General features: G+C 46.1%; 1 protein-coding gene across 1 annotated transcript in view; it reads right to left on the bottom strand.

Moving 5' to 3' along the window:
* Positions 1-236: 236 nt before the first annotated feature.
* Positions 237-16,743, bottom strand: part of LOC121840215 (LIM homeobox transcription factor 1-beta-like) — a 91,581-nt gene continuing 75,074 nt past the window's right edge. The window contains exons 3-8 of the mRNA XM_042302717.1: positions 6,933-7,165; positions 5,127-5,305; positions 4,633-4,710; positions 4,225-4,291; positions 1,484-1,648; positions 237-409 (exon numbers count right to left, since the gene is read on the bottom strand). Of these exons, the coding sequence (XP_042158651.1) occupies positions 252-409; positions 1,484-1,648; positions 4,225-4,291; positions 4,633-4,710; positions 5,127-5,305; positions 6,933-7,165 (880 nt within the window). The 3' untranslated portion in view covers positions 237-251. The remainder of the gene's footprint in view (positions 410-1,483; positions 1,649-4,224; positions 4,292-4,632; positions 4,711-5,126; positions 5,306-6,932; positions 7,166-16,743) is intronic.

Genomic DNA, 16,743 nt, shown 5'->3' with positions numbered 1-16,743 from the left:
CACGGGGAAAAGAAAAGTGTCCAATTATGTCTTCAAGTTTGTCCTTCTCTCGTAGTTCCTGGCTACAAGCCAATCAGTGGAGATTATTTTTGCGTGGTACCTTTCCGTTTTTCCCTTCAGTTATTTTCTTGAGGCAAAAGTTTGTTTTATGGCTGTACAGTTATGTATGGAGTATCCCCTCATCCGCACCCCTCCCTCCCTCCATCCCTCCCTCCCTCCATCCCCAACCCCCTTTGGTTCAGGGTTGACTTTCAGGAGGCAAAGTAAGAGCTCTGCATGGAGTAGAGACGGTCGATGGGGTTCCCCACCCGCACCTGCAGGGAGCCAATGTCGGACGCCGCCATGAAACAGTCGCTGAGGCTGGTGAGGGACGTGTCGCTGTCGATGTCGTGGAAAATGGAGTCATTTCCTGTTAGAGAACAGAGACAGAAGCAAAGACAAACAGAGCTATGAGTGAGGCTATGTGAACTAGTTGCTCAAATAAATAAACACGGGGGAGGGAGATGTTTACACAAAAAAACTAAACTGATAAAGAACACCCCCCCTCCCCCAAAAAACACAGTTAATGTTTGTGGTTTGGCCGTGGCAATAACTTTAAATCAGCTGGGATGAACGTTCACTGTTAATGGGGAGTGTGTGGGCTGCAATATCTCTGATTGTACCTATTGCCACCTGAATCAAAGTGCTTCCAAAGCCTCAATAAAGATGGCACACAACAGAAAATAATGAGTGTTACGGGGACACTGTGGGAACACAACCAGAGACTGTGTGTTCTTTTCTTAGTTCATGGCACCAGTGTTTAATTGCAGCGACGAGGAGTCTTCTCTCCTGGGTGTTGCTGGTGCTTTGGATCTAAATGACACCGTTACATCAGGACAGAGACAGCTTGATGGCCCATACATTTTTAATCAGACACACACATTATTGGTTAGCCTTCGCAGCAATAAAACCAGTACATGTGTGTGTGTGTGTGTGTGTGTGTGTGTGTGTGTGTGTGTGTGTGTGTGTGTGTGTGTGTGTGGGCGGGCGGGGGGGGGGTCGTAAGGACCAAGGGTTTGGTGAAGGATGACATAATTTGGGTGAGTGTTAGGAGATGAGACAGTGGTGATGGTTTGGACAAAGCTGTAGCCTGAAGACCATCTGAAGACCATCTGAAGACCATCGGCTCACAGAATACCAATTCACCAGACAGACAGGAATCTTGAGGCCAATTGTACAATATGCTACACACATATGCAACTACCTGATGTCAGGGCCGGGGGGATTATCTCCCAGGGCAACAGGGTATTCAGCCATGCCATGTTATTCTTATGAGGTGAGCCTACATGATTCATAATGTGACCAAGCTAATTAGACCACTGTGTGTGTGGTGTGTGTGTGTGTGTGTGTGTGTGTGTGTGTGTGTGTGTGTGTGTGTGTGTGTGTGGGGAAGGGGGGGGGTGTACACTGTCTGTGTGACTTGACTCTGTGCTGCTGTCCTCACCGTATGGGTTCATGTGGTCTCCGGGCATCTGTGGCGGGGTGAGTCCATGCTGGAAGGGGTCGGTGCCGTATCCGTTCTGCTCCATAGCCACTAGCTGCTGCTGCTGAGGGGGGCCCAGGGGGGTGTAGGAGCTCAGCAGGCCCTCCATCCGACCCGACATCACTTCTGGAGGGGACAAAGACATACAGGTGAATATCTCTTCTGGAGGGGACAGAGACATACAGGTGAATATCTCTTCTGGAGGGGACAGAGACATACAGGTGAATATCTCTTCTGGGGGGAGGACAGAGACATACAGGTGAATATCTCTTCTGGAGGGAGGACAGAGACATACAGGTGAATATCTCTTCTGGAGGGAGGACAGAGACATACAGGTGAATATCTCTTCTGGAGGGGACAGAGACATACAGGTGAATATCTCTTCTGGAGGGAGGACAGAGACATACAGGTGAATATCTCTTCTGGAGGGAGGACAGAGACATACAGGTGAATATCTCTTCTGGAGGGGACAGAGACATACAGGTGAATATCTCTTCTGGAGGGAGGACAGAGACATACAGGTGAATATCTCTTCTGGAGGGGACAGAGACATATAGGTGAATATCTCTTCTGGAGGGGACAGAGACATACAGGTGAATATCTCTTCTGTCCTTGACCTATTCACCTATTCTTACAACATGTTCTCCACTGATTTGATTTATTAGGATCCCAATGTAGACAGCTAGTCTTACTGGGGTCCGAAATATAACGAAAAATACATGACATGAAAAAAGATTTTAAGATTGATATACTTTCAAAAACACTAACATGTAGTGTGTGTGTGTGTGTGTGTACGCAGTTTCTAAAGTTTTCCGTTTTGATTTTAAGTTCCTCAGTTCTCACTAAATGCTCTTAGTCACAACTTCAGCATGTATCTAAGTCCCAGAGCTCATTTAGTTAACTACAGGGCTCATTTAGTTAACTACACTGGGTGGTTATAAACCCTGGTTATTAGATCACATTATTGACATGGGAGCCCATTCGCAGACGCCGCTACTTGTACTTTCGGAGGTGCTGAGCACTTATTACTCCGTCTCTCATATCCTGTCCTCAACAAAGCACCACAGCGATGGGGAGCCGAGCTGATCACACTTGATAACCCCTGGCTTTGATATGATTCTAATCAACACTATCACCCAAATGACCTCAGTTTTGCAGCCATCTTTAAACATGCAGTCTCATGCAGTCTCATGCTGTCTCACGCAGTCTCACGCAGTCTCATGCAGTCTCATGCAGTCTCATGCAGTCTCATGCAGTCTCACGCAGTCTCATGCAGTCTCATGCAGTCTCATGCAGTCTCAAGTGTGAGACAGTGTGTTGGTGTTATCAGTTCGGCTCCCGACTGCTACGGTGATTTATTATCAATATCAAAGGTGAAGGAATAGAAAGTCCAGAAATCCAGAATAGAAACAAAAAATGACCACCGACTCAATATTAGGTCAAATATGGACTCAAAACACCTGGATGCTTCTTAACACTACATTACTCAGCTTGTATTTGGGTGTTCGATACCATTTTTATCCTAAAGCGCAAATGTAAAAGTAGAGTTATGTGTTATATACTGCGACACTATAGACATAGAATTAAGCAATAAGGCCCTAGGAGGAACTACCCGGTTTATAATTAACCAATAAGGCCCGAGGAGGAACTACCCGGTTTATAATTAAGCAATAAGGCCCGAGGAGGAACTACCCGGTTTATAATTAAGCAATAAGGCCCGAGGGGGGATCTACCCGGTTTATAATTAACCAATAAGGCCTGAGGGGGAACTACCCGGTTTATAATTAAGCAATAAGGCCCGAGGAACTACCCGGTTTATAATACTCTATATATAATGCTACCCTTAATTCAAACAGTGAGTTGCTGTCACAAATCTGCTGGGTTGGGAGTTTGATACTGGGCAGCGACTTCACGCACGCACACACAAACCCATACACACGCCCAGTAAAATACGCACACACAAACCCATACACACGCCCAGTATATCACAGTGGTGGAAACAGAAGATGTACGGGTCAGGACTCTGGGGGGATATCGGATAGTGGGTAATAATAACACATCATTGGACTGAAGCCTGGCTTTGACCCCTGTCCTGTCTCACCCTGGTCAGGACCATTCACCACTGGAATGATCCCTGTCCCGTCTCATCCTGGTCAGGACAATTCACCACTGGAATGACCCCTGTCCTGTGATGACCCCTGTCCTCATCATAAGGTATTCTAGGAGTATTCTAGAACCAGTGACGTCTCATCATAAGGTATTCTAGGAGTATTCTAGAACCAGTGACGTCTCATCATAAGGTATTCTAGGAGTATTCTAGAACCAGTGAAGTCTCATCATAAGGTATTCTAGGAGTATTCTAGAACCAGTGACGTCTCATCATAAGGTATTGTAGGAGTATTCTAGAACCAGTGAAGCCTCATCATAAGGTATTCTAGGAGTATTCTAGAACCAGTGACGTCTCATCATAAGGTATTCTAGGAGTATTCTAGAACCAGTGACGTCTCATCATAAGGTATTCTAGGAGTATTCTAGAACCAGTGAAGCCTCATCATAATGCAGAAGACCTGCCCAGTTATTCCATCTCCTGTCCAAACCACACTCTCAGCCAGTTCACCTCTTGGGCACACACACATATGCAACCATACGTGCACACACACTAAACACACAGACACACAACACTCACAACTAGAGAAACCTACCTTGGCCTAGCCTTTGGGAATTCTGCTGCTCGTGCTGTTGTTGCTGTCTCCGGGCTAGCTTCTTCATCTACAAATAAAACACAATGCTGGTTAATAGCAGACGCAAAAGCTTGACCAACATGTATAGACAATATGGTTCATACTTCAGTGTCTCTAAGCTACATCCCAAAATAGCACCCTTATTCCCTATATAGAGCACTACTTTTGACCAAAGCCCTTTGGGCCGTACAGTGCAACGTATAGAGAATAGCTAATGCCACATGGGACTGTGAATAGAGTAGCATTAAGGTGCCCTAAAACCCTGATCATTGCAAATTGACTGTTGAAATGTTTATTAAAAGTGATTGTATTTTCCATCCTATTTCATTTGGGGAGCAGCTTTTTAGCCATCGTTCAGGTAGATCTCACCTTGGCTCTTTGGTTCTGGAACCACACTTGGACAACACGGACACTAAGGCCTGTCTCTGCCGCCAGCGTCTCTCTAACCTGGGGGGAGAAGTCAAAAGGGACACCTTTATACCCCCTCTTGTAAAGCCTTCTTACAAAGGGAGTAAGAGGTGGTCGAAAGTATTTCAAATACATTATACTTTTGATAAAGTCGATAAAAGGGGGTTGTATGATAAGTGTCTGAATAATGAAATTCTTAATGACATTTTATTGAATATTTAATACACAAGTAGTAATATCTTAGTAGTATCTTCTAGAAATGTAGACACATTGTTATGAACTCTAAAGTTCATGGCTGTTTAAGACACCGTATTAAATTCAGTCCAATTTAATCTATTCCTGACCAGGATGGTTGCCATTATTGGAACATACTAGAGCTACGCAGGTCTATGACATCATCTCCTCTTGTGAGTGATAGGATCTGTATCTGTTTCGTCAGACTGTAAGGTGGTTACCTTCCGGCAAGGTTTGGAGGACACCTCGAAGGACGCCTTGAAGGCTCTCCTCTGCTGTGTGGTCAGGATGGTGCGTGGCCGTTTGGGACGGCGAGGGTCTTTCCCGTCGTCACTGCCCTTCCCCTGGCCCCCAGAGCCCTTCTCAGGCTTCCCGTCCAGCTCCTCAGCTTCACTCTTCTCTGCAAAAGGAAATTACAACCCAAAAAGCATTGTCATTGAAACATTGTTGAACAGGTTTTCTAAACGCAACACAAATGACGACTAACCCTTGACGACTACATCCAGCAGCAGGATTTTTATTTAAAATAAATGTGCAGAGGATACTGTTATATAACCGTAAAGGGAAATAATCAATATCGATATACACTGCATTGATAGGCATGGGAGAGCTTGTCTGCAGTTCTTTGGTGATTTAACAGCATCGGTGGGTCCCGGTGGGTTCACCCGCGGGACGGTTGAGCTAACGTAGGCTAATGCGATTAGCAAGAGGTTGTAAGTACCTAGAACATTTCCCAGTACATAGACATATCTGATATTGGCAGAAAGCTTAAATTCTTGTTAATCTAACTGCACTGTCCAATTTTCAGTAGCTATTGCAATGAAATAATACCATGCTATTGTTTGAGGAGAGTGCACAGTTATGAACTTGAAAAGTTATTAATAAACCAATTAGGCACCTTTGGGCAGTCTTGATACAACATTTTGAACAGAAATACAATGGTTCATTGGATCAGTCTAACACTTTGCACATACACTGCTGACATCTAGTGGCCAAAATCTAAATTGCGCCTGTGCTGGAATAATACATTATGGCCTTTCTCTTGCATTTCAAAGATGATGGTACAAAAAAACAACGCATGGTTTCTTCTTTGTATTATCTTTTACCAGATCTAATGTGTTAAATTCTCCTACATTCATTCTCTACTAAATTCATTTCAAATAGGGGGAAGGGGCGGATCCTTTAAGAGGTTTTAAGTCTTGCCTTCTTTTTTTTTTTTTTTTTTTTTTTACCCCTTTTTCTCCCCAATTTCGTGGTCTCCAATTGTTTTTAGTAGCTACTATCTTGTCTCATCGCTACTTCTCCCGTATGGGCTCGGGAGAGACGAAGGTTGAAAGTCATGCGTCCTCCGATACACAACCCAACCAAGCCGCACTGCTTCTTGACACAGCGCGCATCCAACCCGGAAGCCAGCCGCACCAATGTGTCGTCTTTGACCTTTCTCCACTGTTTCAAATGACCTGTATCCACACTAGAGTACATAATGGAAGATCATTGTTACATCTATTCAATGGAACCCGCCTTCATTATTTCCAGGACTTTCTTACTGTTATTAGTTATCTTTCAACTTCTTCCATTTAGCTAAATGTTTGACTCCGATTATGTATTTAATATCAATGATCTTAAAAAAATGGTTGATTAAACACACATTTATAATACGTTAAATTAATAACCCCTGTCTGGTTTAATAACCCCTGTCTGTGTCCCAAAAGGCTCCTCATTTCCTATCTAGTGCACTACTATTGGCCTGGTGCCCATCTCTTCAACAGTTCCCATACAGTAGTTGAAGTCCTGGGATTGATATCATCATCACTGTATTAAAATCAGAAAAGATCGTTTGTAAGGATACTGTGCAGAAAATGTGTGGTGGTATCTAAAGAATAAGGTGCTACTAACCATATTGGTTTGGCAAGCTGCATCATTATTTGGAAAAGGAAGAACCAGAGGAACAGATAGGAGAAGTCCGCACATCCGTGGAACAGGGCACAGCGCCACTGAGGAAACTTAAGGAGAGTTGTACTTTTTACCTGAATCTGAGGCATCAGGGCTCATGGAGCTGAGCAGTTCCTTCTCCCTCTCGTAGTCGCTCTTGCAGAGCAGCTGGCCCTCCTTGAGGACAAACTCGTCTCCTTTGCACAGCTGCCTGTCGCACACGCAGCAGCAGAAACAGCCCAGGTGGTACACACACTCCAGGGCACGCATCACAAACTCAGTAGGAGCTATATTCTCCAGGCAACCACTGCACTTGGTGGCAAACAGCCTGGGGAGACAAGAGTAGGGGAAAGCATAGGTGATGAGACCAGAGTTGGAACAGATTGTTGGAGTAGTCTTGAATTATTTGTGACGACCAATAGTTGTAACAACTGCAGATATATTGTTCTTAGCAGTTATTACTACTATTTACTGCATGTAGTATAATGTCAATAATAAATGTTAGATTTTATACTCCCGTAGGCTCTAAAATAACAATTTAACTGAATTTGAACTAAATCAGCCAAACAAACATTGGAAACTAGTGGCAAAAAAAATATATATGCTTTGTTAATTTCCCATGTAACATTCTGCTTGCTATATGTGACAGAGTAGGCCTGGGCTATACTTGGCTAGCTGAGCAGGCTACCCACTGCGACCCCTTAGCCTATTGACACCCGCTCAACTGTAAAAGCACAGCCGAATGCCCCCCTGACCGTGGGGCATTAGCGGTTGGGAAAGGAGGAGGGCCTTCACGGTGGGGGGGTGTCTAGGAGGAAGCAGTGTTAAATGTTTCGAGATGATACATTTGCATCGCAACAAGGCCTGATGGGTAGGCAGCAGCATAGCAGCATGACTTTTCATCCATCCAACAAAAAAGTTAAACAGGGATAAAATGTTCCCATGTGCAAAACATTTGATCAGACAGTTATAAATATAGCCTGAACTGTGACACACTGGATCCCACTTCTGACACCAATTTGACAAATACAATATAAGGGTAAATGGTCCTCCTGTTTCCCATAGTCAATCCACCACCCGATAGCATGTCTGATACTACTAAATCTACATTTAATGTAATTACATTTGATTAATTTAGCTAGGATAGTCCACTCAGTAACAATTGTCCAAGTCCATACATCTCCAGAACATTCTGGAACATTCACACCTCTCCCACAGGCAGCTGCTGATACCAGCCACCTCTCCCACAGGCAGCTGCTGTTACCAGCCACCTCTCCCACAGGCAGCTGCTGATACCAGCCACCTCTCCCACAGGCAGCTGCTGATACCAGCCACCTCTCCCACAGGCAGCTGCTGTTACCAGCCACCTCTCCCACAGGCAGCTGCTGATACCAGCCACCTCTCCCACAGGCAGCTGCTGATACCAGCCACCTCTCCCACAGGCAGCTCCCACAGGCAGCTGCTGATACCAGCCACCTCTCCCACAGGCAGCTGCTGATACCAGCCACCTCTCCCAGCCACCTCTCCCACAGGCAGCTGCTGTTACCAGCTACCTCTCCCACAGGCAGCTGCTGATACCAGCCACCTCTCCCACAGGCAGCTGCTGATACCAGCCACCTCTCCCACAGGCAGCTGCTGATACCAGCCACCTCTCCCACAGGCAGCTGCTGATACCAGCCACCTCTCCCAACTCCCCCACAGGCAGCTGCTGTTACCAGCCACCTCTCCCACAGGCAGCTGCTGATACCAGCCACCTCTCCCACAGGCAGCTGCTGATACCAGCCACCGCTCCCACCTCTCCCAACTCTCCCACAGGCAGCTGCTGATACCAGCCACCTCTCCCACCTCTCCCAGGGCAGCTGCTGTTACCAGCCACCTCTCCCACCTCTCCCACCTCTCCCACACAGGCAGCTGCTGTTACCAGCCACCTCTCCCACCTCTCCCACAGGCAGCTGCTGTTAGCCAGCCACCTCTCCCACAGGCAGCTGCTGATACCAGCCACCTCTCCCACAGGCAGCTGCTGATACCAGCCACCTCTCCCACAGGCAGCTGCTGATACCAGCCACCGCTCCCACCTCTCCCAACTCTCCCACAGGCAGCTGCTGTTACCAGCCACCTCTCCCACCTCTCCCACCTCTCCCACAGGCAGCTGCTGTTACCAGCCACCTCTCCCACAGGCAGCTGCTGATACCAGCCACCTCTCCCACCTCTCCCACAGGCAGCTGCTGTTACCAGCCACCTCTCCCACAGGCAGCTGCTCCCACCTCTCCCACAGGCAGCTGCTGTTACCAGCCACCTCTCCCACAGGCAGCTGCTGATACCAGCCACCTCTCCCACAGGCAGCTGCTGTTACCAGCCACCTCTCCCACAGGCAGCTGCTGATACCAGCCACCTCTCCCACAGGCAGCTGCTGATACCAGCCACCTCTCCCACAGGCAGCTGCTGATACCAGCCACCTCTCCCACAGGCAGCTGCTGTTACCAGCCACCTCTCCCACAGGCAGCTGCTGATACCAGCCACCTCTCCCACAGGCAGCTGCTGTTACCAGCCACCTCTCCCACAGGCAGCTGCTGATACCAGCCACCTCTCCCACAGGCAGCTGCTGTTACCAGCCACCTCTCCCACAGGCAGCTGCTGATACCAGCCACCTCTCCCACAGGCAGCTGCTGATACCAGCCACCTCTCCCACAGGCAGCTGCTGATACCAGCCACCTCTCCCACAGGCAGCTGCTGAGCTACCAGCCACCTCTCCCACAGGCAGCTGCTGATACCAGCCACCACTCCCACAGGCAGCTGCTGATACCAGCCACCTCTCCCACAGGCAGCTGCTGTTACCAGCCACCTCTCCCACAGGCAGCTGCTGATACCAGCCACCTCTCCCACAGGCAGCTGCTGTTACCAGCCACCTCTCCCACAGGCAGCTGCTGATACCAGCCACCTCTCCCACAGGCAGCTGCTGATACCAGCCACCTCTCCCACAGGCAGCTGCTGATACTGGCAGCTGCTGACCAGCCACCTCTCCCACAGGCAGCTGCTGATACCAGCCACCTCTCCCACAGGCAGCTGCTGTTACCAGCCACCTCCCACAGGCAGCTGCTGTTACCAGCCACCTCTCCCACAGGCAGCTGCTGATACCAGCCACCTCTCCCACAGGCAGCTGCTGATACCAGCCACCTCTCCCACAGGCAGCTGCTGATACCAGCCACCTCTCCCACAGGCAGCTGCTGATACCAGCCACCTCTCCCACAGGCAGCTGCTGATACCAGCCACCTCTCCCACAGGCAGCTGCTGATACCAGCCACCTCTCCCACAGGCAGCTGCTGATACCAGGCAGCTGCCAGCCACCTCTCCCACAGGCAGCTGCTGATACCAGCCACCTCTCCCACAGGCAGCTGCTGTTACCAGCCACCTCTCCCACAGGCAGCTGCTGTTACCAGCCACCTCTCCCACAGGCAGCTGCTGTTACCAGCTACCTCTCCCACAGGCAGCTGCTGTTACCAGCCACCTCTCCCACAGGCAGCTGCTGATACCAGCCACCTCTCCCACAGGCAGCTGCTGATACCAGCCACCTCTCCCACAGGCAGCTGCTGTTACCAGCTACCTCTCCCACAGGCAGCTGCTGTTACCAGCCACCTCTCCCACAGGCAGCTGCTGATACCAGCCACCTCTCCCACAGGCAGCTGCTGATACCAGCCACCTCTCCCACAGGCAGCTGCTGTTACCAGCCACCTCTCCCACAGGCAGCTGCTGTTACCAGCTACCTCTCCCACAGGCAGCTGCTGTTCCATGCTGTCCCGAGTCCCAAACCAATTATCCTGCTTCATGAATATTACAGGCAGGTGCCCCAGCGAGGCCGGGTGGGACAGAGCTGAGGGTGGATGCCCCCTGGTGTGTGTGGATTACAACCGGCTCTGACGTCTGCCTCATGGCGACTCCTTCGTACGATAATGACCCGCAGAGACTTTGTTTAATAACGTGATCAGCATCTGTAATATCACAGCACCTCAGGGCTGATGAGTACACTAAGGGTTTGAGAGAGAGAGAGGTTGGAGGTTGGAAAGAAGGGCTGTGAGAGAGAAATAAAATAGAGTGTAATAAAGAGAGCTAGAGAACATTATTAAAATGCTTTCTTCCACAGTTCATACTAGGGCTTGGCGATACGGCCAAAATATCACCCTATTTAAAACAAATTGGACGGTTTTTGATGTTTCTAAAAGTTATACATTTGCTTTATGAGTTATGCGTGACCCCTAGGTTGGCAACACATACATTATAAGTGAGGTCAAATGGGTCTTTCTCCATTCTGATTGGTTTATACCGTTCAATTCAATATTTCTGCATTTCTTGCACTCAATGGAGAGAATTTCCACACTGCCACGTAGGGCTGCACAATATGGGCAAACAATCCAGGCCTTATTTTTTATTTTTCAACCAAATGTTGCAATTGTGTTTTAGAGCAAAACACTGGGGTGAACTGTTGGAATCATGGAAATAGAATAATTATTCTAATTCAAAAGTTAGAATATATCAGTGGGCACTTTGAATACAGTGTTGTTTGACATGACAACGAATGAAAATGCCAGGGGGGAGTTGTGACAGGGTAGGAACCAAAGTGTTGACAAGTGTTTCCTAGGGGACATATATTTTTTGGGGCTACATTGAATGTTTTCAGTTAGTTACTTCATAGCTAACATATTCTTGCTTCATGTCTTCCTCTTTGATTTAGAAGATACTGTTGCACAAACAAAATGCTGATTAAGGTCTACACCAAAACTGGTATTATCAGGCTGTATAGCTAATTACATTTATTAACTAGCTAGCGATTAGCATTAGTGGCTAACAATTAGCAGCTAACAAGATTTAGGCCCAACTTGCTAAGAAAAGACAAGCTAGCTGTTCGCTGGTGTAAGAAACACAAACTAATAGTGTAATTATAGAACGCCAGTTGATTTATATTAAGAAGCAAAGGGAAAACAGCATCGTTGTTATCAACATTGTTCCATGTGCTGCATTGACCATGCAGACTGAACACAAGTGTCTCGTAGTCGAGGAACAACTAATGCGCTCCTTGAGTGTCAGGGGGCGTGGCTTCGTTCTGTGTTGAAAACAGCATGGAAAGAGAGAGCTGAGAGATGACTCAAGTAGGGAAGTAAACTATAAAAATGGTCGTTACACACGGCGTATCACATTTAATAAACCAAAACATTCAAATAGCATTAAAGGGTGAAGTAAAAACCCAAACCGGTCTGTGCATCAATACTGGTATATTGTTAAATACAGTACACTGCCAAGCCCTAGTTCATTCTCATAGTTTACAAACTTTCCCTTGACAAAGGATTTAGGACGGGGCTATGCATGCTGTCACAATCAGGCCAAAGACATAACAGAATCCCAGCCAGCCAAATCAAATGGAATTAAAAGGTGAAAGGTTAAAACGGAGACTTCCATACAACTTAGGGAAGTGCTACAACTCCCCATCCGGATGGAATCAGTCTGCTTTCTATTCTCTCCCTTCTTCTCTTGCCCTTTTACCAAACTGGCTAATCTTGTAGGACATTATTTTCCCACTTCCTCTCTCTGTCACCTTGCATTATTACGGGGCCTGTAATTCCTATTTTGCCCCTTGAGGAATCTTTCTGTCCGGCATTGTCCTGGAGTTTAATCCAGACTTTTCCCCCCAGCGTTGGGGCCTCCTGAGCTCCATTCTCAACGAGGTCGGTTCGGAATATCCAATGCGTGACGCTCCCACTATGGCAACCGACCCACCCCACCCACTCCAGGAGGGGAGCGAGCGAGGGGGCCGAGAGGAGAAAGAGGTTCACTGAAGCTGGTAGGAGAAGTAAAGCCTTCTCTGAAGAACTGAAGAAGGGGGAATTATTAACAGTGAACGCTGGACTGGGGTAAAGGGATGTGTGTGTATGTGTGTGTACAGATTGGGGGTTAAATCCACCTCTTCTCTGTGCATGGCCCCCTCACTCAGACTCCGGCTGCTAGTCACAATCAAACAGGGTCGGCTCTCCAAAACAGAGCCCTTTGAATGACACAAGCACTGCACTGTGGGGGAAGCTAATCCTACTTTAATACCTTTCCAAGTTTGGCCTCTGAAGAAATCGCGTCTTTGAGGGGGAGGGTGAGCCTGCCTGGTCTGTATGAGCGAGGAGGGGGCTCGGGCTTGACGTAAAAGGGAAGTTGGTTGCATCTCCCTCACACAGAGCTGGTCTAATGACTCTGCAGAGGTTCCTACATTAACCCAGAGCTGGTCTAATGACTCTGCAGAGGTTCCTACATTAACCCAGAGCTGGTCTAATGACTCTGCAGAGGTTCCTACATTAACCCAGAGCTGGTCTAATGACTCTGCAGAAGTTATTTCAGAATATTGGGGACAGTTAGCTTGCTAAACTCACTGAGCCTGCTTTCGGGAACAGCCCCCTGTATCGATTAACAAAATGTAGTAAAAAGGGACACAATCAACCTTCTGAATCACTGGAACTGGCTCACAATATGACAAAAGATCTTCCTCATCTTTCAAATGAACAGAAACTGACCAGAAACTTAAATGAAATAAACAGAAACACAGGACACACCGTGATGAAGGTGACTAAAGTACTGACCAGGACACACCGTGATGAAGGTGACTAAAGTACTGACCAGGACACACCGTGATGAAGGTGACTAAAGTACTGACCAGGACACACCGTGATGAAGGTGACTAAAGTACTGACCAGGACACACCGTGATGAAGGTGACTAAAGTACTGACCAGGACACACCGTGATGAAGGTGACTAAAGTACTGACCAGGACACACCGTGATGAAGGTGACTAAAGTACTGACCAGGACACACCGTGATGAAGGTGACTAAAGTACTGACCAGGACACACTGTGATGAAGCTGACTAAAGTGACTAAAGTACTGACCAGGACACACCGTGATGAAGGTGACTAAAGTACTGACCTAGGACCAGGACACACCGTGATGAAGGTGACTAAAGTACTGACTAAAGTACTGACCAGGACAAACCGTGATGAAGGTGACTAAAGTACTGACCAGGACACACCATGATGAAGGTGACTAAAGTACTGACCAGGACACACCGTGATGAAGGTGACTAAAGTACTGACCAGGACACACAAGTCAACATAGGTCTTGTTTGTTGTACATCTGATGTCTGTGTGTTTGTTTGTGTCCAGGATTGATATAGATCCTTATCCATCCGATATTAAATCGCCCAATCGCTTATTTCTGAAGCAAGTTGAGGTCCATAACTAGGCTTCATTTTGATGAAGTTAGAGGCATAACGTTGTTGTGTTTGCTCGGGTAACACACACACACCCACCCACTAGATATTTGGCTTGAGAATTCGTCTCTGTGGCCTCCCACCACCAGGGTTGCCCCAACGTCCCAGCAGCATCAATATTGACACAGGACGCTACCCAGCTCTTTCTCTCTCTGCACGAGGAGTCTGGCTGTCTCTAGTCAGTCTCTGTTTGGGAATGGAGAGTTAATCCCCAAGGATGGTTGACAACAGACTCCCCACTGAGATCATTGCTCTCTCTCTGGCTTTTCATCTCAAAGTTTAATCTCTCTCTCTCTCTCTCTCTCTCTCTCTCTCTCTCTCTCAAGCTTGAAGACCTTAGGAATTAAATAGTCATGATATGTACATACTGTAAATTCATTAAAAATTAATAAATTCATTAAAAATCCTACAATGTGATTTTCTGGATTTTTTTTTCTCATTTTGTCTGTCATAGTTGAAGTGTACCTATCATGAAAATTACAGGCCTCTCTCATTTTTTTAAGTGGGAGAACTTGCACAATTGGTGGTTGGCTAAATACTTTTTTGCCCCACTATATATTTTTTTATTATTATTACTATATATTAAATATATATTATTATTTGAACTATATTTTTTATATATTATTAGTATTTATTATATATATTAAATATATATTATTATTATATATTATATATATATGTTTTTAATTATTATTATATATATTATATATATTATATATATATTTTAAATTATTATTATATATTAAATATTATTATATATTATATATATATTTTTATTATTATTATTATATATTAAATAGATATTATTATTATATATTATATAGATATTTTTATTATTATTATTATATATTAAATAGATATTATTATTATATATTATATATATATTTTTATTATTATTATTATATATTAAATAGATATTATTATTATATATTATATAGATATTTTTATTATTATTTGTATATGTGAAATATATATTATTAAGATAGTGTCAGACTAGCTATGATGGGTCCTCATGCAGGTTATGGGTGACTGTACAAGGTCCTAAGGTGACTGTACGGTAGACGGCTATAGAATGTTATGGATGGTAATACAGTATCTGTGAGTGCTCCATATGTGAATCAAATCAAATCAAATTTATTTATATAGTCCTTCGTACATCAGCTGATATCTCAAAGTGCTGTACAGAAACCCAGCCTAAAACCCCAAACAGCAAGCAATGCAGGTGTAGAAGCACGGTGGCTAGGAAAAACTCCCTAGAAAGGCCAAAACCTAGGAAGAAACCTAGAGAGGAACCAGGCTATGTGGGGTGGCCAGTCCTCTTCTGGCTGTGCCGGGTGGAGATTATAACAGAACATGGCCAAGATGTTCAAATGTTCATAAATGACCAGCATGGTCGTATAATAATAAGGCAGAACAGTTGAAACTGGAGCAGCAGCACGGTCAGATGGACTGGGGACAGCAAGGAGTCATCATGTCAGGTAGTCCTGGGGCATGAAGGAGAGAATTAGAGAACGCACACTTAGATTCACACAGGACACCGAATAGGACAGGAGGAGTACTCCAGATATAACAAACTGACCCTAGCCCCCCGACACATAAACTACTGCAGCATAAATACTGAGGCATGTCCAGTTGATTACTGACATCTCTCTGATTCTCCCGTAGGTGACAAATGAGTCTTACCTCAGAGAAGAGAAAGAGAAAGAGAGAAAACCAAGTCTGCGTCCCAAAATGGCACCCTACAGCCTCTACTTTCACCCAGGGTCCATGGAGCTCTGGTCCAATAGGATGCCATTTGGGATGCAACCAATGAGAGGTCAGTGAACCATTATGTTGACCAGTCAACATATGAGAGAAAGCCAGCAGACAGTAGCTACACCCTGTTACGGCCGTCCTAGGTTAGAGGGACACCTTTCTAGTGGTCTGGCTGACGCTAAAACCTATTTGATAAGCTGTCCGTGATGAGTGAGTGATATTCCGTGCAATTATTATTCTCAAACATTTTTTTCCCCTTCCTCCACTCTTTTAAATATCTCTTTGATGCTATAATGAACTCCGAGGCCTGCTCCCAGGAGGGGGCCAACAGCAGACTCTGAGACTTGCTCCTAGGGTGCAACAGCAGATTTGGGGGGGGGGGGGGCCTTTTCCAACCGCTCCCTCCACATCCACCTAATGAGTGAACATGTGTTCACTACAAAGTGGCCAAGGGTGTTATTAAATGCTGCAGTGAGATTTAAATGGGCTTTTCTTTTAGATCTGAGATATTACTGGACCAAGATGTCTCTTTATGGAAAATGCTGCATTGCGGTCGTCCGTATGGACGGCTTTGACAAACACAAGACAGGCAACAGATTTTTCCATTGCTGTCAAACAGCAGCGCCCTTATCAAAGGATCCGTCAGATAAGCCACATCCCAATCCAGTCCTCTCATGTGTGTGTATGAGACAACACAGTCTACTGGAAATGTCCAAACCCAGGTTACATAGACTTAACGGTTCTCTTGTAAACTGCTGCAGTTGATAAAGATGAAAAGTTGGAACTCTGTGACCCAAAGAGCATTTGGCCTGAATAAAGATGAAAAGTTGGAAATGCTCCTGTTTGACCTCCTGG

Source organism: Oncorhynchus tshawytscha, linkage group LG20 (genome assembly GCF_018296145.1).
Source record: "Oncorhynchus tshawytscha isolate Ot180627B linkage group LG20, Otsh_v2.0, whole genome shotgun sequence".
NCBI lineage: Eukaryota > Metazoa > Chordata > Actinopteri > Salmoniformes > Salmonidae > Oncorhynchus > Oncorhynchus tshawytscha.
This window is presented reverse-complemented; position numbering and strand designations above follow the sequence as displayed.